At 54.3% G+C, this 22,190-nt stretch overlaps 2 protein-coding genes across 2 annotated transcripts; one reads left to right on the top strand and one right to left on the bottom strand.

Moving 5' to 3' along the window:
• The first annotated feature begins 16,793 nt into the window (after positions 1-16,793).
• LOC103632064 (uncharacterized) lies at positions 16,794-18,465 on the top strand. Its single transcript, XM_008653920.3, has 2 exons — positions 16,794-17,096; positions 17,174-18,465. The coding sequence occupies exons 1-2, from the start codon at positions 16,855-16,857 to the stop codon at positions 18,237-18,239; spliced, it is 1,308 nt and encodes a 435-aa protein (XP_008652142.1). The 5' UTR covers positions 16,794-16,854; the 3' UTR covers positions 18,240-18,465.
• A 38-nt stretch (positions 18,466-18,503) lies between these two features.
• LOC103632065 (uncharacterized) lies at positions 18,504-22,189 on the bottom strand. The gene is made up of 3 exons (XM_008653921.4): positions 21,731-22,189; positions 19,288-20,005; positions 18,504-19,190 (listed from the first exon to the last, which is right to left on the bottom strand). The coding sequence occupies exons 1-3, from the start codon at positions 22,111-22,113 to the stop codon at positions 18,741-18,743; spliced, it is 1,551 nt and encodes a 516-aa protein (XP_008652143.1). The 5' UTR covers positions 22,114-22,189; the 3' UTR covers positions 18,504-18,740.
• Position 22,190: the final 1 nt, after the last annotated feature.

Raw genomic sequence — 22,190 nt, forward strand, 5'->3', positions numbered from 1 at the left:
CACGGTGGTTATCCCGTGGTTCGGCCAAGACCAACGCTTGCCTACTCTACATTGTGGCGTCCCAACGGACGAGGGTTGCAATCAACCCCTCTCAAGCGGTCCAAAGACCCACTTGAATACCACGGTGTTTTGCTTGCTTTACTATATCCCGTTTGCGAGGAATCTCCACAACTTGGAGCCTCTCGCCCTTACACTTGAAGTTCACAAAGAAGCACAGAGTAAGGGAGGGATGAGCAACGCACACAAGACACAAAATCAGAATGTCAATATGCACACAAGTCGCAACAAGAGCTCGCAACACAACCCGACGAGTTCACAACTCAACAAGAGCTCTAGATGCTATCACGAAGAAACAAATGCGTGGAATCGATGTCTTGGTGCTTAGGAATGCTTTGAGTATGCTTGATATCTTCCTCCATGCGCCTAGGGGTCCCTTTTATAGCCCCAAGGCAGCTAGGAGCCGTTGAGAGCATTCCAGGAAGGCAGATCTTGCCTTCTGTCGTCTGGCGCACCGGACAGTCCGGTGCACCACCGGACAGTCCGGTGCACCACCGGACACTGTCCGGTGCAGATATCCTTCCTTATTTGGCGAAGCCGACCATTGGAGTCTGTGAGCCGTTGGCGCACCGGACAGTCCGGTGCTCCAATGTGACCATTGGCTCGGCCACGCGTCACGCGCGGAATCCTCGGCCGACCGTTGCCCCGGCTGACCGTTGGCTCACCGGACAGTCCGATGCACCACCGGACAGTCCGGTGAATTTTAGTCGTACGCCGTTAATCATTTCCCGAGAGCGACGAGTTCGCCTGTGAATGGCTCACCGGACAGTCCGATGCACCACCGGACAGTCCGATGAATTATAGCCGTACACCGCCGTCGAAGTCCCGAGAGCAGCAAGTTCACTAGAGTCAGCCTGGCGCACCGGACACTGTCCGGTGCACCCAGACCGAGCTGACTTTGGCTGAACATAGCCATCTCATTTCCAATTCAATTTTTCCTATTTCCAGTACTTAGACACAATACATTAGTCCATAAAACAATGTACTAAGTCCAGAAACATACCTTTGACACGATTTGCACTTTGTCCACCACTTTGCATAGATTAACACAAAAGCACTTGTGTTGGCACTCAATCACCAAAATACTTAGAAATGGCCCAAGGGCACATTTCCCTTTCAGTTGATCGTGACTTGTTGTCAGTCGTTGCCGGGGTGGCTGACACGACAGTCGGAGCGGAGCGAGCGACGCTGTTTTCCTGTCATTCGGACAGTAAAGAAGAGGGGCGAAGTGACTGCGGTCACTTCGGCCTGGCCGACTGAGGCACGTGTGTCAGGATACGGCGTCAGGCATCCCCTGCATTTAATGCGCCTGCGAAGCGGTCGGTTGGTGAGGCGGTATGGCCAAGGTTGCTTCACAACGAAGCCTGCCCAAGTCGGGCCTCGGGAGAGCTGAGGGGGCACCCGCTGTCTGAGGAGGCCCTCGGGCGAGGTGTGAACTTGTCTGGGACTACTGTTCCAACCCGAGGCTAGGCTCGGGTGAGATCGCGTCCCTCGGGTAGACGAAGTCTTGGCTTGAACCGCACCCGTCAGTTGGTCTGAGGGTGTTTACCAGCCATGATTAGGAGCGTTGGGGGTACCCCCTAATTATGGTACCCAACAGTAGCCCTCGAGCCTCGAATGGAGTGATGGTACTCGCTTGGAGGCTTTTGCTGCGTTTTCGGTGAGGGGACCATCCTTTCTCGGTTTTTGCCTTGTTCTGGTGGGTGCGCGCGAGCGCACCCGCCGGGTGTAGCCCCCGAGGCCTCGGAGGAGTGGTTTGACTCCTCTGAGGTCTGAATGCTTTTCGTGGTGCTTCGGTCGGTCTGATCGTTCCCTCATGCGGCCCGGCGGTAGCCCAGGTGCGTGGTCAGGTTCCAAGTTATCAAGCTGGTTTATTGACACTGTCAACAGTTTTGGCCGTAGCCGGGTGCGAGAGCAGCCCCCGAGCCTCTGCATGGAGCGAGAGGACGATCAAGGACTTTCCCGACTTTTATTATACGCCCCTGTGTCGCCTTTCCGCAAGGAGGAGGGGGGGAAAGCGCCATGTTGCCCTCGGAGGGCGCCGAACATGGTGTTTCCAGTGAGCTGCTAATGGGTGATCCGAGTGGACGCCTGTGCCCCGTTCGTTAGGGGTCGGCTGGTGGCCCAGAGGCGCGCTCCAAAAGTACCTGCGGGTGATTCGCCGGACCCAGACCCCTTCGACAGGGTCCGAGGGCTCGATGCCTCCCTCCGGTGGGATTCCATTACAAATCGTTCCCGTCGGTCTCAGAAATGTCCTAGGATACCTCGGGAGCGTAGCCCGAGCCTTGGTTATGTATCGAACGTACCCAGAGTCATCCCTCACTCTGCGTGCTCTGGGGCGACTGTCGAACCCTTCCGAGGGGCCAGCCTACGAACCCCTGATCAGTAGTGGGCACGGAGTCCGGGCGCTCTGGGGCGGCTGTCGAACCCTTCCGAGGGGCCAGCCTTCGAACCCTTGATCAATAATGGGCTTGAAGTCCGAGTGCTCTGGGGCGGCTATCGAAACCTTTCTGAGGGGCCAGCCTTCGAACCCCTGATCAGTAGGAGGGCTCGGGGCCCGCTTCCTCCGCCGAGAAGGATCCTTTCCACAACGTCCCCTTTCCCGGTCCCTGTGGCAAGAGAGAGAGAGAGAGGAGGAGGGGAAGGATATGAATTTAAATAAAGTGGCGCACCTTTTTTGACGCGGTCATTATGGCAAAGGCGAAGCGACGCTCGCCTCGCCTGCCAGAGGTGTTGCCTGCTCCGTCGGGGAGTTAATGCGACGGAACGGGCGATTCGCGTGGCGCCCGTTGCGCGTGCGAGCCATTCGAGGAACGGGCATTTCGTCTTTGAGTTTGAACTTCGCGGCGGGTTAGGGCGAAGTGTTGAACGGGTCTTGCCCGGGCCTTTATATACCCGGAAGAGAGACCAGTTGCAGTTCTTTACTCTGCTGCTTGCCTCCTGCTTTGGTTTTCGCAACCTAAGGGAATAGCCAGAGAAAGAAAACCGCGTACCTTGTCCGCTCCGCCGCCACCCCCTTCGTTTGGCGATGGCCGACCGGGGGACCGTCGTTCCGCCGCGCGACCCGTGGCCTTTTTCCATCGTCACGGTGGACGATCTGGAGCCCTTGTCGCCGACGGTTTGCTCCATCCCCTCTCCGGTGACTCGCAGCCAGAGTGGATGGTCCCTCTGAGCGGGGCTGACCCGACCCCGTCGCCGGGGTATGTGTTGAGCTTTGTCTCCTTCCATGAGCGGGGGTTCGGAGTGCCAGCAAGCCGTTTCATGTGGACGCTCCTGCATTACTACGGGGTGGAGCTGCACAACCTCAACCCCAACTCCATCGCGCAAGCGGCCATCTTCGCGGCAGTTTGCGAAGGCTTTTTGGGGATTGACCCCCACTGGGATATGTGGACCCATCTCTTCTCTGCGGAGCTTTTTGCCTTGACGACGGGGGAGAAGAAGGTTCGTATGACGGTGCGGGCCGGCGGCTGCACCCTCTAGTTGAGGCAAGCGCGCACGCAGCAGTACATCCCCACCATCCTTGTGTCTTCGAATAAGGGGTGGCAGCGCCGGTGGTTTTACCTCCGGAATGACGATGGAAGGCTCCCGTCGTTTTCTCAACGAGTGGTGACTGCTCCCAGCAGCAATTGGCGCTATGGGGCCACGCGCGAGAAACAGGAGAAACTCCAGCCCCTTCTGGAGGCCTTGCAGAAGTTACGAGATGTGAGGCTCACCGCCACGGGGGTGGTTGCCGCCATTCATCGCTGGAGGGTGCTTCCCTTGGCAGAGCGGCGGTTGCCACTTTTGGAGATGATGCCGGGAGTCGACTTGGAGGGTTCGCAGATGTCCTCGGTCCCCCTTTCTGCCGACGACCTTCGCAGGTGGGTAGCGGGCACGGTGGGGAGGCTGGACGCCGGCGCCCTTACCCAGCCCTTGATGCGCCCCGAGCGTGGGTGCGTGTCCTTGGTGAGTGTCCACTCTTTCTCCTATTTTGTGTCAGGTTACCTTTGATTCTCTTAGTCGGGATTTCCGCTCGTCTCCAGGAGTTGGGGTGTTACAAGCCTTCCCTGCCACCGGTCCTGGAGGACGCGGTGGACCGAGCCGCGCGGAGGGTCACTGCGGAGAAGAAGGAGAAGAAGGACGCGAAAAAGGCTTGGGCTCGCGTGCGGATGCGGGCTCAGGACGCCTTGGAGAGGCGCCGTCGGAGGCAGGAGAGGGACGGGCTCCCGAGGGAGCCGTCGCCGGAGACGCCTGACGACGACGATGACGACGATGATGACGAAGACGATGACATGGCGGCCTGCCTTGGCCTCAACCCGGATCTGAGGCTGGGCCAGGGGTCATCGAGCCAGCCCCCAAGTGGGCTGGCGCCATCGGTATCCGGGGCCGGGACATCAGGGTCCCGGTACGAAGAGCAGGGGCAGGCTGAGGGGGTACTTGACCCCATGGCCGAGGTAGTTGAGGTGACCCCGGGGAGTCAGGTCGTCCCGCCTGTCCCCCACGAGCAGTCGCCCGTGCCGACCGTATAGGAGGTTAATCCTCGGGCCGTCGTGACGTCACGTGGGCAGGCCGTCCCTTCGGCGCCCCGGGCGCCCGAAGTGGGAACGGCGCTGAAGCGGGCAGCGGGGCGTACCTTGGCGGTGCCGGCGGGGACCGAGGCCCGAGGGGCCTCCCCGCAGGCACGATTGGCCTTGGTCCGGAGCGGGTAAGTATCTGAGGATACCTATGTCTTGGCTCCTCCTTCGTGTGTCCTGATCCTGCTTTACCTTTTCCTCCCAGCAAACGGAGGCACGGTTCGGCCGATCTGGCTCCCAAGAAGGCCCTTAAGACGGCGCCGGCTTCTGCAGCCAGTGCCGCACCGCGCCACGCCGGTCGGCCGGCCTCCGCACAAGATGCCCGCAAGCGGGGGGCCCAGGCGGCGCGAGTTGCCATGGGGCGAGCTCCCCAGGCTGACCCCTCCGTCGAGGCGGTCGTCGTGCCGGGGGAGACTGCTGACACGGCCGCGACCTTGAGCCCACCTAATGTGTTGTCGGCGCCGGCACCAGCTTCTGCCGAGGCTGTTGTCGTTCTGCCCGTGGAGCCACCCGTCGCCACTGATGCTGAGATGGTTGAGGTGCCGCTGCTCGAGGTCGCTGATCGGGAGCTCGCCTCCTTAGCCGAGGGGTACCCGATGCGTCGACTGCAGGGGGTCCCGACGCCTTGGAGGAGGAGGGTGCAGAACCGCGGCCCATCTTGGGGAGCGGCGACCTCATCCCCGCACGGCGCGATCCCAATGAGCGGCGCGCGCAGGCGCTCCGGTTCTGGACCTGCGGCGCCCCGAAACCCCTCTTCGTCCTTGATGATGAGCGGGAGGAGCAGTCTTGGGATGAGCTCTGTGAGTATGCCAAGGCAGCGATGGGGTCGCTTCGGTCAACCATGGAGATCTTTTCCAGGGACGTTCCTAGGATTCTCCAGGTAAGGATTTCAGGCATACCTTTCGCATGGCCAGGGCATTCTTTGTGATGCCCTGCTTCCCTTCCTCAGGATCTGACGGATCTGAGCACCGCCAAGTCGTCGTTCATCCGCCGCGAGGCCGACGTCTGGGGTTCACTGCGGTTCCTGAGGGCCGCGCTTACCGAGGCTACCAAACGCCTCGCCCAATGGAGCGCCGAGGCAGCGGACCTTCGGTTGCTCTGTGATGAGCTGGGGGTGGAGGCAGCGGCGGCACGCGCAGAGGTGCAACAGCGGCAGCTGGAGCTTGGACAGGTCATCGGCGAGCGGGACGAATCTCGGAACCAGGCCGCCGAGGCCGAAAGCCGGGCTGAGGTCCTTGGGGGCCAGCTAGCCGAGGTGTCCGCTCGGGCCGGAGACCTTGCGGAGGACCTGGCCACGGCCGTCACGTCTGCCCGGTCCGCCCAAGCCGCAGCCTCGGAGCAGCGTGCCCGGGCTGAAGGTATGTTTTGGCCGCTTTGTGACTTCAATCTTCATTCTTCAATTCGTGTCTGAAGAATTCTGTTTGGCTGTTTGCAGAATTTGAGTCAGCCCTCAACGAGTCCGCCAAGGCACTTGCCCGGGCGGCTGAGCGGGAGGAAGCCGACCGTGTGGCCATGTCTGAAGCTATCTCGGCCTTCTGCCAGGTCTTTGGTCTTGACGATGTCCCCTCGGGAAGCTCCCCCCAGAGTCGCCTGCAGGCCTTGGGCGGCCATGTGCGCAGCAGACTCCGCGAGGCGCTGCATCACGGCGTTAGGCGGGCCTTCGCCGTGCTCACTTCCCACTACGATGTGGATCTGGAGCAGGTCAGCGAGGGGTACTGTCTACCCGACAAAGATGAAGCTGCCCTGGCCGAAGTTCAGAGGCTTGACGCGGCCGTCACGGGCCCAAGCGCGGTGCTGGCGTCCTCCTTCGAGGTGGAGATCGTTCCGCTTGCGTCGCGGTCCAAGGCCGAGGCGGATCTCACCGAGGGTGGAGACGGCGCTGAGGGTGGAGACGAAGCCGAGGGTGCCGCTCCTCCCTCGGGCGATGCTTGATTCTGCCGGAACAGTTTGTTTGGAACAAGCATGTGTCTTTCGCGACCGCCAAGGCCTAAACACTTTGTCGTCGTGTTATAAAGCTGCATTTCTTTTCCTCTTGTTTCGAGTATCCGGACTCATTTGTCAGTAGCAGAATTGCTTATCCGAGTAAGAGTTATTTTTCGCGAAAGGTGACGAGTGAGGTATCCGTATCCCGGAGGTGTAGGAGTCCCTCGCCTCGGTCGGCCTTGCCGCTTACATGCGCTCTTATTCGTTTTGCGGGGTTCTGTTACTGATATAGTCGGGAAACACAAAAGTCGTTTTGGTGGAAACCTTTTCCGAGGAAAATTTTGACGCAGAGGGGGTTCGCCCCTTCTAGCCCCCGAGGGAGGGTCGGGCTTTGCCGAGGCAAGGCTGACCCTTCCTTGACGGTTGGACTCTATTTGTGTATGTAAGGAGAACGAGGTATATGAACGACTTGAAAACATCTTAAGGGTAGAAGCGATGTAGCTGTTGGATGTTCCAAGCGTTGCTATAGACCTCGCCTTGGTCGTTGGCTAGCTTGTATGTTCCGGGCTTCAAGATCTCGGCGATGATGAAGGGCCCTTCCCAGGGTGGAGTGAGCTTATGGCGCCCTCGGGCGTCCTGTCGCAGGCGAAGCACCAAGTCTCCCACTTGGAAGCCTCGGGACCGAACGCTTCGGGCGTGGTAGCGCCGCAGCGACTGCTGGTACCGTGCCGAATGTAGCAAGGCGATGTCTCGAGCCTCCTCGAGTTGGTCCAGTGAGTCTTCTCGGCTGGTCTGGTCGCTTCGGTCGTCGTACGCCTTGGTCCTCGGGGAGCCATATTCTAAGTCCGTGGGGAGGACGGCCTCGACCCCATAGACTAGAAAGAATGGCGTAAAACCCGTGGCACGGCTCGGCGTCGTTCTCAGACTCCAGACTACCGAGGGTAGCTCTTTCATCCACCGCTTGCCGAACTTGTTGAGGTTGTTGTAGATCCTTGGTTTGAGCCCTTGCAAAATCATACCGTTGGCACGCTCCACCTGTCCATTCGTCATGGGATGAGCTACGGCGGCCCAGTCCACACGGATGTGGTGGTCGTCGCAGAAGTCCAGGAACTTTTTTCCGGTGAACTGCGTGCCATTGTTGGTGATGATTGAGTTTAGGACCCCGAAGCGATGGATGATGTTGGTGAAGAACGCCACCGCCTGCTCGGACCTGATGCTGTTTAGGAGTCGGACCTCGATCCACTTGGAGAATTTATCGATGGCGACCAGCAGGTGCGTGAAGCCCCCGGGTGCCTTCTGCAAGGGACCTACGAGGTCTAGACCCCACACAGCAAATGGCCAAGTGATGGGTATCGTCTGCAAGGCCTGAGCGGGCAGATGCGTCTGCTTTGCGTAGAATTGACACCCCCGGTAGGAGCGCACAATCCTAGTGGCGTCGGCCACCGCGGTTGGCCAGTAGAAACATTGTCGGAAGGCATTCCCCACGAGGGCTCGAGGCGCTGCATGGTGGCCGCAAGCCCCCGAGTGTATTTCTTGCAACAGCTCTTGTCCTTAGGCTATAGATATGCACCGTTGAAGGATGCCCGAGGGGATGTGGTGATAGAGCTCTTTTTCATCACCCAGCAAGACAAATGACTTGGCGCGCCGAGCCAGCCGCCGAATTTTGGTCTTGTCGATGGGAAGCTCTCCTCATAGGAGATATTCCAGGTACGGGGTCTGCCAGTTCGGATCTGGCGTGACCCCATTCTGTTTCTCTTCGACGGGCAAGGCCTCTTCCTCGATGGCCGAGGGTGCCTCGGGTGCGGCCGAGGATACCCCGGGCTCGGCCGAGGCTTCCTCAGGCTCGGGCGAGTCATCGATCTTGACGGATGGTTGATGTAGGTCTCTGGAGAAAACGTCCGGGGAACCGTCGTTCGCCTCGAGGCTATTTTCGCCAGCTCGTCCGCAGTCTCGTTGTACCGTCGGGCGATGTGGTTGAGCTCCAGCCCGTAGAACTTGTTTTTTAGGCCCCGGACTTCGTCGCAGTAGGCTTCCATCCTCTGGTCACGGTAATGGGAGTTCTTCATGACTTGGTCAAGGACAAGTTGCGAGTCACCTCGAGCGTCGAGGCGTTGGACCCCTAGCTCGATGGCGATGCGTAGCCAGTTAACCAGTGCTTCGTACTCGGCCACATTGTTTGATGCCGGAAAATGGAGGCGAACGATGTAGCGGAGATGCTTTCCGAGGGGTGAAACGAAGAGCAGGCCAGCGCCCGCTCCTGTTTTCATGAGTGACCCATCGAAGTACATGGTCCAGAGCTCGGGCTGGATTGGAGTTGTCGGTAACTGGGTGTCAGTCCACTCAGCCAGGAAGTCTGCCAAGACTTAGGATTTTATGGCCTTCCAAGGAGCGAATGATAGTGTTTCGCCCATAAGCTCCACCGCCCACTTTGCTATCCTACCCGAGGCCTCGCGGCACTGGATGATCTCCCCCAGGGGGAAGGATGACACCACAGTTACCGGATGAGACTCGAAGTAGTGTCACAACTTTCGTCGTGTCAGGATCACTGCGTAGAGTAGCTTCTGGATCTGTGGGTAGCGGGTTTTGGTCTCGGAAAGCACTTCACTGATGAAGTAGACTGGCCTCTGGACGAGCAGTGCATGCCCTTCTTCTCGTCTCTCGACTACGATCGCAGCGCTGACCACCTGAGTAGTCGTGGCTACGTAGATCAAGAGGGCTTCTCCTGCAGCGGGGGGCACCAGGATGGGTGTGTTCGTAAGGAGCGCCTTAAGGTTCCCGAGGGCTTCCTTGGCCTCGGGGGTCCAAGTGAAGCACTCGGCCTTCCTTAAGAGGCGGTACAGAGGCAAGCCTTTTTCGCCAAGGCGTGAGATGAAGCGGCTCAGAGCCGCAAGGCATCCCATGACCCTCTGTACTCCTTTCAAATCTTTGATTGGTCCCATGTTGGTGATGGCCGCGATTTTCTCCGGGTTGGCCTCAATGCCCCCGCTCGGAGACGATGAATCCAAGGAGCATGCTTCGGGGGACTTCGAAGACACACTTCTCGGGATTGAGTTTCACGCCTTTCGCTCTCAGACACTTGAATGTCGTTTCAAGGTCAGAGAGGAGGTTGGAGGCTCTCTTCGTCTTGACAACGATGTCATCGACGTAAGCCTCGATCGTTCTGCTGATGTGTTGTCCGAACACGTGGTTCATGCACCTCTGGTAAGTGGCGCCTGCATTCCTCAACCCAAATGGCATTGTGGTGTAAAAGTACATGCCAAAAGGTGTGATGAAAGAAGTCGCGAGCTGGTTGGACTCTTTCATCTTGATTTGGTGATAGCCTGAGTAGGCATCGAGGAATGACAGGGTTTTGCACCCAGCGGTGGAGTCCACGATTTGATCGATGCAAGGTAGAGGGTAGGGAACTTTCGGACATGCTTTGTTTAGACCAGTGTAGTCTACACACATCCTCCATTTCCCATCCTTCTTCCTTACAAGAACAGGGTTAGCTAACCATTCGAGATGGAATACCTCTTTGATAAACCCTGCCGCGAGTAGCTTGTGGATCTCCTCGCCTATGGCCCTGCGCTTTTCTTCGTCGAAACGGCGCAGGGTTTGCTTCACGGGTCGGGCTCCAGCTCTGATGTCCAGTGAGTGCTCGGTGACATCCCTCGGTATGTCGGGCATGTCCGAGGGACTCCACACAAAGACTTCGGCGTTTGCGTGGAGAAAGTCGATGAGCACTGCTTCCTATTCGGGGTCGAGCTCGAAGCCGATCCGAACTTGCTTGCTGGCATCGTTGCTGGGGTCGAGAGAGACGGACTTGACTGCCTCAACTGGTTTGAAGTTGTCGGCGTGCCGCTTCGCGTCGGGCGCCTCCTTGGAGAGGCATTCCAGGTCAGCGAAGAGGGCCTCGGACTCGGCGAGAGCCTCGGCGTACTCCACGCACTCCACGTCGCATTCGTACGTGTGGCGGTACGTGGATCCGACGGTGATGATCCCATTCGGGCCCGACATCTTGAGCTTGAGGTAGGTGTAGTTGGGGACGGCCATGAACTTGGCGTAGCATGGTCTTCCCAACACCGCATGATAGGTTCCTCGAAACCCGACGACCTCAAAGGTGAGAGCTTCCTTTCGGAAGTTAGAGGGAGTTCCGAAGCAGACGGGTAAGTCGATCCGTCCGAGGGGTAGGATTCGCTTCCCGGGTGCGATCCCGTGGAAGGGTGCCGCACCAGCCCGGACTTCGGACCGATCAACCCCTAAGAGTTCTAGGGTCTCGGCGTAGATGATGTTGAGGCTGCTGCCTCCATCCATGAGGACCTTGGAGAGCCTAACATTGCCGATGATCGGATCGACGACGAGCGGGTACCTTCCCGGGCTTGGCACGAAGTCGGGGTGGTCGCCTTGGTCGAAGGTGATAGGCTTGTCGGACCAGTCTAGGTAGACTGGCGCCGCCACCTTCACCAAGCAGACTTCCCGGCGCTCCTGCTTGCGGTGCCGAGCCGAGGCGTTCGCCGCCTGCCCACCGTAGATCATGAAGCAGTTATGGACTTCCGGGAATCCCTCTTCCCTGCCGCCCTCCTTCTTGTCGTTGTCATGGCCCTTGCCATCCTCCGCCGGGGGCCCGGTCTTATGGAAGTAGCGTCGGAGCATGACACATTCTTCTAGGGTGTGCTTGACGGGCCCTTGGTGATAGGGGCACGGCTCTTTGAGCATCTTGTCGAACGCGTCGGCCCCTCCAGGAGGTTTCCGAGGGTTCCTGTGCTCGGCCGCAGCGATGAGATTCGCGTCTGCGGCGTCGCGCTTCGCTCGCGACTTGTTTTTAGCCTTCTTCTTCGTGCCTCGCTGGGCGGATGCCTCAGGGGCGTCTGTCTTCGGCTCCCCCTGAGGCTGCTTGTCCTTCTGGAAGATGGCTTCGACCGTCTCCTGACCCGAGGCGAACTTGGTGGCGACGTCCATCAGTTCGCTCGCACGGGTGGGAGTCTTGCGCCCCAGTTTGCTCACCAGGTCTCGGCAAGTGGTGCCGGCAAGGAAAGCCCCGATGACATCCGAGTCGGTAACGTTGGGAAGCTCGGTGCGCTGCTTTGAAAACTGCCGGATGTACTCTCGGAGGGACTCCCCTGGCTGCTAGCGGCAGCTTCGGAGGTCCCACGAGTTACCAGGGCGCACGTACGTGCCTTGGAAGTTCCCCGCGAAAGCTTTGACCAGATCGTCCCAGTCGGAGATCTGCGCAGGAGGCAGATGCTCCAGCCAGGCTCGGGCGGCTTCGGAGAGGAAAAGGGGTAGATTACGGATGATGAGGTTGTCATCATCCGCCCCTCCCAACTAGCATGCCAGTCGGTAGTCTGCGAGCCACAGCTCCGGCCTCGTCTCCCCTGAGTACTTGGTGATAGTAGTCGGGGCTCGGAAACGGGCAGGGAACGGCGCTCGTCGTATGGCCCGGCTGAAGACTCACGGACCGGGTGGTTCGGGCGAAGGATTGTGATCCTCCTCGCTGTTGCAGCGTCCCCCACGCCCGGGATGGTAGCCTCGGCGCACCTTCTCATCAAGGCGGGCTCGATGGTCGAGACAATGGTGCTCGTTGTCGAGGCGTTCCCAGACGGCGGGCGCCTCGTCCCGTGTATGCTCGGGATGGACCGAGGCTTCCCGAATGCGTCGGGAGGACACTGCGTGATGCTCCGAGGGGTCAGCTCGCCTGCGGGAGGCGGAGCTCTCGGCTCGTCGAACCGCAGCGCCTTCTAGGAGATTCTTGAGTTCGCCCTGGATACGCTGTCCCTCGGTGGTGGATGGCTCTGGCATGGCTCGAAGCAGCATCGCCGCTGCAGCTAGGTCCTGGCCGGACCCGCTGATGGCCGGGGGCAGCACTGCCCTGGCATTGTCGACGATGCGGCACCGGATGTCTTGGGCCCAATGACAGGCTTCTCCGACGAGTGATCGGCCTGCCCACTCTTGATCGATGTTCTGTCGGAGCTGTACAAGCCGGCCTGCTTCCCCGTTGACCCGGGCCTGCATCTCACGGATTTGCTCGAGCTGTATGTCCTGACCCCCCGTAGGGACTAGGACGACAGCTAGCTCCCGCAGGATGTCAACGCGAGATGCGGGCCCAGGGGGATCGTCAACCTCTGGCATACCGAGGTGGTTGCCTTCGTTGTGATCTCCCAGATCGACGTGGAAACATTCGCGACTTGGGCCGTAACCCTCCTCATCAAGGTCATGGCTACCGTCAGAACAACCGGAGAGGCAGTGGTCACATGCGGACATGAAGCCCCGCATGGCACCAGGGTCATTGAGGGTAGAGAAATCCCAACCGGAGTCAGGGTCGTCCTCTTCCTCAGAACCCGCCGGTCCAAAGGTTGAGACGGCTATCAGTCGGTCCCAGGTCAACCACATGTGGTACCCCAGAAGGTTTGGATACGCCTTTACGAAGGCGCTCACCATAGCGGGGTCGCTAGGTGGATCAAAGCTGAACCGAAAAGGTACGGGGTGGAAAACGGACGGTACCTCTTGGTTGTTGGACGATGGTGAAGTCGCGTTGGGGGCGGAGCACACCGTCATCTCAGGTACGAGGGCAACGCCCAGCAGGTCCTTTGCGAGGGTGCTGGCGTCATCAGTCTGCTTGGGGCTGACACATCGCGGGGAAGTGACACTCGTCGTCGCCACAGGTGCGAGGACAATGTTCGTCATGTCCCCCGGGGGAGTGCCGGCATCGTCGACTCGCTCTGGTGCGACAGCCGACAAGGTGCCACCTCCTGCGTGGCCATGGTTGCCTCGTCTCCGCCTCCTCCGACGGGGAGGGTGGCGGGGACGACCGGAGTGCTCCTCTTCTGCCGTGGGGAGATGCTGTCGTAGAGCTCACCGCCGCCAGGCGAGTCGGAGACCATCGTTGTCGTCACGCCACGGGGGGAGGAGTACCATGTCCTAGCTGCCGTCGAGGGACATGAACTCGAGACTCCCGAAGCGGAGCACCGTTCCGGGCTGGAGAGGTTGCTGAAGACTCCCCATCTGGAACTCAACGGGAAGGTGTTCGTTAACACGCAGCAGGCCCCTACCTGGCGCGCCAACTGTCGGCGTTTCGACCCCGGGGGGTCCCTGGACCGACGAGTGAATTGTCGCTGTGTGTCCCTGCCCAGATGGGTTAGCGCGGGATGGAACACAAGATGTGGGACAAGCCTTGTATTATCCTGCACCAGGGGTGCCACTCGCAGTAGGGGTTACAAGCGCGTCGCGTGAGGGAGAGAGAGAGAGGGACACAGAGCTCGTCCACCGCTTCCCTCGCGCGAACCCCCCTCAGGGTGGCCTTGGACCTCCCTTTTATAGAGGCAAGGAGAGAGTCCAGGCGTACAACGGGGGCGTAGCTATGCGCTAACGTGTCCGGCAGTGGAGTGCCTAAGCCCTGTGTAAATGCCAACGTGGTCGTTGGGGGAGAGCTTGGGCCCTGTACATGTGATGGCGTGGCCGCCGGAGGAGCGCCTGAGTCCTGTAGGAGCACAGCTGGCAGCGCGGCGAGGATCCTGCTGACGTCTCCTTGCTGTCGTAAGGGGCTGAGAGCCACCGGCGTCATGGCGCATGCGGGGCACCATCATTACCCGTCGCCGGGGTAAGCCAGATGGGACGCCGGTCTTGTTCCTTGTAGCCTGAGCAGGCTAGGAATAGGGAAATGATGCATCCCCTATTAGCGCGGTCAGTCCGAGCCTAGGGTCGGTCGAGGCGGAGACTTCTCTTGAGGCCGAGGCCGGGGTCGGGCGAGGACGCGATTCCTCCCGAGATCGGGGTCGAGGCCGAGTTTGGGGGTCGGGCGAGGCGGAGACCTCCTCCCGAGGCCGGAGCCTGAGGTCGGGCGAGGCGGAGGCCTCCTCCTGAGGCTGGAGCGTGAGGTCGGGCGAGGCGGAGCTTCCTGTTGCGCCCGAGGCTTGAACTTGGTGGTTGATCATGACTTGTTGTCAGTCGTTGCCGGGGTGGCTGACACGACAGTCGGAGCGGAGCGAGCGGCGTTGTTTTCCTATCATTCGGACAGTAAAGAAGAGGGGCGAAGTGACTGCGGTCACTTCGGCCTGGCCGACTGAGGCGCGTGTGTCAGGATACGGCGTCAGGCATCCCCTGCATTTAATGCGCCTGTGAAGCGGTCGGTTGGTGAGACGGTATGGCCAAGGTTGCTTCACAACGAAGCCTGCCCGAGCCGGGCCACGGGAGAGCTGAGGGGGCGCCCGCTGTCTGAGGAGGCCCTCGGGCGAGGCGTGAACTTGTCTGTGACTACTGTTCCAACCCGAGGCTAGGCTCGGGTGAGATCGCGTCCCTCGGGTAGACGAAGTCTTGGCTTGAACCGCACCCATCAGTTGGTCTGAGGGTGTTTACCAGCCATGATTAGGAGCGTTGGGGTACCCCTAATTATGGTACCCGACAGGAATAAAAAGACACTCATGCCCCTAATGCGGAAAGAATGTGGTTGGAGGGTATGGGTGGAAAATGGTGTTCCCTAGCCCACGTTTAGCTCGTTTTAGCATCCTTTGAGCAGCTTATGAGATAATAGGTGCTAAATTTTATCACACCATTATTAGCTTTTCTGTTTAGATCACCAAATGGCTAAAATTAGCTAAAAAAAGTTGCTAAAGTTTATCTCGTTAGATTAAAACAGGGCCTAATACGCGTGGGCTCAGTTGGTGTGAACATGCCGAATAGCACATGGGCATACATTTGTTTAGGGTAGTATAATCATTATATATAGTAATTAATGCTTTTTAGTCAAGTTTAGTCATTCAAACTAAGGGGGTGTTTGGTTTCTAGAGACTAATTTTTAGTCCCTACATTTTATTCCACTTTAGTTACAAAATTATCAAATATAGAAACTAAAACTCTATTTTAGTTTCTATATTTGTCAATTTATATACTAAAATGGAATAAAATGAAGGGACTAAATATTAGTCCCTACAAACCAAACACCCCCTAAATGGAGTATTTTAGTAACTATACTTTAGTCAGCTGACTAAAGAAACTAAAGAGGACCTCAAATTCTCTATCGGGCCAAAAGTTGCATCCCATGGCCGCCCAACGTGCAGGCCCGATTAGTCCAGGTCATATTTCGATCGCGTTGGGTCGATTTATTTGGCCCTTCAACTAGAGGTGGCAATGTCAATGGCTATTCGAAACCCGAATATCCGATGGGTTTTACCCAATATAAAGACGAGCATTGGATAGTTTTTTTACCCGCGGGTATGCTAATGAGTGAGAATCTCTACCCGTCGGGTAGATGGGTACAAGATATGGGTGAGCACCTATACCCGTATATCCATGGTTAAAATATACTCGCATGATATCACCATTTATCATATAATTAAAGCTATCTTACGTAATAGAAAATACTTCTTCGTTTATTGTTGGTTTACCTACCAAATTATGTAATATGGTTTGTTGTATTTTAAGTTAAACTATTTTTTATGTGTTTGTTTGATATTTTTAGATATTAACGTTTTAGAGCAACTTCAAGAGACTAGCTAAATGACTCACCAAGCTAAATTTTAGCTACTCAATTGTAAATTAAATCTCCAACAGACTAGTTATTTTACTCGCAAGCTATCTGACTCTGTAAATTGGTTCTCTCACTAGCTAAATTTGGCTAGCCACCTGACTAGCCAAACTAGATAGATAGTCTGTTGGACTGAGATGTTATATATAGAGTGTAATCTTTATGAAAACGTAAATAGATAGTTAAATAGAGAGTAAAAAATGAAAAGTCTTGGAGATGCTCTTAGACTTTTTAATACGATAGGTAAAATCACCCGTACGGGTACTACTCGCGACCCCCGGACGATCGCGACCTTAGACTGTCTTCAGCGGTTCCCCCTAAATTTGTCCCCCTATATCCCACTCACGTGCCACGTCAGCAATCTCTCTCCCCCTATATATCCACGCTCTACAGCGGTTCCCCCTATAACAATCCTCTATACCCCACCACACCAATATTATATATTTTCCTCATCAACTAACTCAACTACCATGAAATCTTTAAATTGTTATTATTTATTATTTGCTTAGTACACGGGCGAATTTTGGTCGACATGTAATTAGCGAACTTAATAATTACTATTCATACGTTAGTATAAATACGGTACGATTTTATGTTTTTAAGAAATACAAATTTTCATTCTTCTAGTACACGACACGACTGGCTTGCACGACACGACTGGCTTGTACCGGAAGCCACGACCGTCTGGCTTCCTTCACACACCTAGGGCACCTATAAATAAGGTACCCTGGGCACATGCTCCATTCATCTACACACTCACCTCTTCTATATCATCCGCCATTCCTTAACAAGTCCGTAGTACGACTCGTAGTTTAGGTCGTCATGGAGTCACTGAAAAGCCTTGTGTTCTCCTCGTCATCCGACGATTCCGACGATGAGATCGATACCTTCTTGCTAGCCCAACATGTTGAGCACCTTGTAGTAGGAGACACGAGCACGCGGCGTAGGCGCTCCTCATTGCCTCGCCGAGTTATCCATAGGAACCACGCTGCTGGAGAAAATCTCATCAAACATCACTACTTCGGACCTAATCCTGTGTATCCATCACATGTCTTTCGCCGAAGGTAAATTTCGTAAGTTATGATTTTACTTTCATTTCTACGTTTGTTTTGTTAATTTTTTGCTTTATTATCGTGTACAGGTTTCGGATGCATCGTCCTTTGTTCCTACGTATCCTTCGTGCCGTTCAGCGAGAAGACGAATACTTCACTATTCGTTGTGATGCAACCGGTTTAGCAGGGCTTGGTCCATTGCAAAAGGTTTGTGCTGCATTGCGTATCCTTGCGTATGGGTTACCAACCGATGCGGTAGATGAGTACATACAGATTGGACAGACTACCGCTAGGGACTGCCTTATCCGTTTTTGTCGCGCAATCATCTCTTGCTTTAGCGAACGATACCTTCGTATCCCTAACCACGACGACATTGCTCGCATACTACGTGTAAACGCCGACAGGGGGTTTCCGGGTATGCTAGGCTCTATCGATTGTATGCATTGGGAATGGCGCAACTGTCCTACTGCATGGCGCGGACAGTTTTGTGGGCGCAATTCGAGACCAACAATGATACTAGAGGCAGTCGCTGGGTACGATTTGTGGATTTGGCATGCCTTCTTTGGAATGCCTGGTACCAACAATGATCTGAACGTGCTTCATCGGTCACCTGTGTTTGATCCGTTACGTAATGGGACGATGCCACCAGTGCACTTCACTATTAATGGGACCACTTACAATTTCGGATACTACTTAGCAGATGGCATATATCCAAATTGGCCTACCTTTGTAAAAGCTATTCGCCACGCATTTGAGGAAAAAAAGGTTCACTTTACAACCAAGCAAGAGAGTTGTCGAAAAGACATTGAGCGAGCATTTGGAGTTTTGCAGGCAAGGTGGGCTGTTCTACGTGGACCCGCTTATGGTTGGGATCGTAATCACCTTGCAGACATGATGACTGCTTGCATTATTATGCACAACATGATTGTCGAGGACGAAGGAGATGGTGCAGCAAATGTGGACTTCATTGGCCCCTCTGGGCCACCAGAGCCGTGTAACAATACTCCTGAGGTCCGCAACGAGTGGCTTCACAATCATATCCGCTCAGAGTTACCAAACGATCCCGACCAGGACATCACATGTCAGGCAACTTACTTGTCTTTACAGCACAACCTCATAGAACACCTGTGGGCTCGTCGAGGCTCCATGGGTTGATGCCTTGTTTCCAAAGGATGTGCTACACCAATGTTGTTCACTTTCAATTATGAAGTCAACGTTGTGTACCAGGACTAGATGTCGTAGGTGGTATGTATGAACCTGGTAGAGAAGTGATAGTTCCTTCTAAGTGTAATGCCTCTGGTACAAATAAGTTGCATAAGTTTCCAAACTAGAAGTCATGTATCAGAATCCTTATTATGAATATCAATTATGTGAAAATAAACAATGTTCAAAAAACAAGCTGATGAACTCAAACAACTAAGGAATTGTTCAACCACTCTAAAATAGACATGTCCAAACTCATAGGAGCACGGTAAGCCGATACAAAGGTGACAAACACCTTATGAAACACAGTACTAGTCGTCACACAGGATTGTTGATGAAATATTCGATTAAAGCTTTTCTCCTTGCGATGTAAACAGCTCGCAATTCATCAGGTAACGCATCCATGTCCATAGCATAAAGTTTGTTGAGCTCTTCGTCTTTTTTATTCCAATCTTACATCATCAATTTTTTTTCCTGTACTAGTATTTCCTTGGATTGAACCTCCAACTTCTTCAGTTCAACTTCCTTCATGAACTCAATGTTCTGCTGCTTTAGGTCTGATTTTTCTGCACTTTGCTTGAACCTTGCTACTTGCATGTCATGGATTTTTGAAAGATAGTCAGTAGACTGAGATGAAGTGGACATTGACTTCTTCCTTGAAGCTTTCGCGGAGTCACGTCCTAATGGTCTCTTCCCTCTTGAACCACCTTCATCATATTCAACTTCATTAACAGAGCCTGTCGGTGTAAGACTACGGCCAGGCTCCGTCCCCGCAGTGCCTCTCCAGGGGCTTCCATGAACCATGGCATCCCATTTCGGTTCGTTTTTAAGTCGCGTCCAGCAATGCATGAAATGAAATGGCTTTTTCTGTGACGTTGCATAAAGAGTTGCAGCTTTCGATGTCTACACAAGATGTACATGCAGACATCAGTGAACGTAGAACAGTACGATTACAGAAACCTTCTCATACAAAATTTACTCAAAATGAATATCAGTGTACCTTGTCGTTATCTGTGAGGCCACTCTGGTTTTCCCTTAAGACTCTAGCATAGAATCCAGCAAATTTTCCTGTTTCTGCTCTTATTTTGTCCCACCTGCTGCTCAGAGCCCTATTCAACCTTAAAGGAAACTCACCTCTAAGTTCATTGTACCTTTTCTCAATTCTAGCCCACAAACCCTCCTTCCTCTGCCCTGTGCTAATAACTGGGTCACTACTAATCTCTAGCCAAGTTTTGCAAAGCAACAGGTCTTCATCAGGTTTGAAGTTCTGTTCCTTTGTCCTCCTATAAGTCCCAGGTGTATCAGAAGGTTTGGTAGGGCTGTTCACTTCCTGGACACTGTGTTCTGCTTCGGATTCCAAATTTATAGGGTCAGTCTGGATTGGAACATGGGTCGAAACCTGTGGACATGGAATGGGTGGTACAAACGTTGGTTGACCGAAGGATGTTTGTGTTGTAGGACCCCCTTGATTGGTCATACCAAAATATGGGTTCCATGGAGTACGAAAGGTATATGGAGATGGGTCATTCTGTCCCTGGGACCAGTTAGGATTGGTCATATGGGATGTAGGATTAGTAAACATATTAGGCTGTGTTGGGTCAAAACCTTGGGCCTGCCACATTTGAGGATCCCACAAGGGTGGGGGGAACATTTGGTTACCTGAATTGGGGCAGGCAGCAGGTGGTCGAAAAGGTGTGTTTGAGTTGTTCTCAGCCATTCTGGAATGAAATACATAAATACATTAAGTTGGACAACAGATAACAAACTTGGAGTACAAAATAGAAAATGAGCATAAGGATGCACACATTCGCATAAATTCATATAAAAGGGAGTACCATACGACATAAGGTTCTTACAAAAGGAACATTAGCTTGAAGCAGAACTACATCGGTTACGCATGCATCAAAGACAGAACACAGAAGTTCATAATTTATTTGGATGCATTTCTAGCACTACGACAAAGGTCGAGTTACCACAATTACAGGTTCCAAATGCTATACCTAGTGGACCTGTCAGAGTCGTAGGAGTCATTGTCACTGGCCTCATACAATTCTGGTGAGGAAGGGGGGGTGAAAGTAATTTGTCTAGGCACTGGCTGCACAGGCTCCGCAAGGTTAATTTGTTCCTCCATCCTCTCCTTTTCTGGGTCAGACCTTGCTTTGCTCTCTAATGCGTCCTGCTCCAGCAGGTCTACCTCCTTTCGAATTGCAAGTAGAGCATTCAGTAGGTAATGCTCGTCACCCAAATGACGGAATGCCTCTTCTAGAAAGCTTCTAATATTGAAAGCACCAGATTCCACAGAGGATGCAAGATTGACGACCAAGTGTTGCAACACTTTGGCATCATGGGTGCTCATCTTGATTCGTATCCTCAAACAGGACCTCCTTGGCTAGACAAGGTGCATACATGAAAAAATTAGGTTGCTGTCTTGTTCCTAAGTGGTCAAATTAAATTGTTAATGCCAGTTACGAAACATCAGTGGGTAGCAATAGAAAAAACTAATATTTCAATGTACTCAACTAATCTGCTGATGGCTGTTAGCAAACTAATGTTGCTTGAAATGTTATGCACTGGTAAAGTATTTGTACACATGTATCGTAGCTATGGGACGTATGTGGGTTGCATCTAATAAACCTAAACTTGCACAAAAAACATGAAAGCACAGACAGAACTCATGGAGACAGACTTATGCAATTGATAAAAAACTATGTACTATAGCGAAAAAGAATTTAGAACCTTAATTAGTTGAAGAGGACGTCAAACAATCAAATAATTTAATCAAGCTGCATAATAAGTAAAGGTTTCGTTAGTTGCATACAATGGTTGGTCATGTAATGAAAGACAAATAGAAATGAAAGGGTCACTGAGTCCAATTCGTAGACACACGAACTACGTCGAATTGAAAGTACTCGATATGGAACGAACAAGGTGTTTTGTTTGGGTCTTTAAACGCTAACGCTACCGAGTTCGTCGAATACCAACATAAACATGCAATTCTGTCCCACCAAAATTCATCAAACAACATACAATCGACAACTATCTTAAAGGAATTGAAATTGCACAAATGGGTGGGTACAAAGTCTTAAGTAAACCATGACGACGAAAACAATAATGACACTATAGTCTAAATATTGTTTCCTATGATGCGTAGTATAAATTTGTTAGTTAATTAGCACGGATCATTTACCAATACGTGATTCAGGTAAGGTTGCGATCTATGTGTACATAAACAATATGAAACTTGGTTGATGTGCATAAACAAAAGGCGAATCGGATGTCGGCCTTAACCACAACCCTAACTAGTTAAAGTAGGCGATGAACACATCAATCGTAGCGCACAAAGAAGTACAGTACATGTAAACCCTAATGGTAATCCAAGGTACGGTTTTAATGGAACTCGGATGAATCCGAGGTGTAGACCTTGGAGATCGGACGGAGCGTACCTTGGACCGTGAAGCTCGAACGACGCAGATCGGCTGAGCGTAGATCTATCGGAGAATGGATGACCTCCCTTCGACCTCGACCCCGCAGCTGACGTCCCGGCGGAAAGAGACGAGCGGCGCCGCCGTCTTCGCACGGATCGGCCGGGTCGCCGGTCCGGGAAGGATGAAGGCGGATTCGCGTGGACGAACCCGAGTTCTTGTCGCCGGCCGAACGCAGACAAACGATTCGGGGGCGACGGCGGATCGACGCGTACCTTGTCCGGCGGCGGTTGATTCGCCCGCGGATCGCCTCGACCTCCTTCGTCGGAGTCTTCCGAGCGCGCGCGCTTGTGTGCCAAGGAAGCCGAAGGGGGGACGGTCTCCGCCGTAGCGTTCCCATCCATTTAGCGGGAGAGAGAAGAAATCAGGAGGGGAGAGGAGGAGGAAGAGGAAGGCGGTGTAGGGGATAGAGGGCCACTGT

The sequence above is a fragment of the Zea mays genome, chromosome 7 (assembly GCF_902167145.1).
Source record: "Zea mays cultivar B73 chromosome 7, Zm-B73-REFERENCE-NAM-5.0, whole genome shotgun sequence".
Taxonomy (NCBI): domain Eukaryota; kingdom Viridiplantae; phylum Streptophyta; class Magnoliopsida; order Poales; family Poaceae; genus Zea; species Zea mays.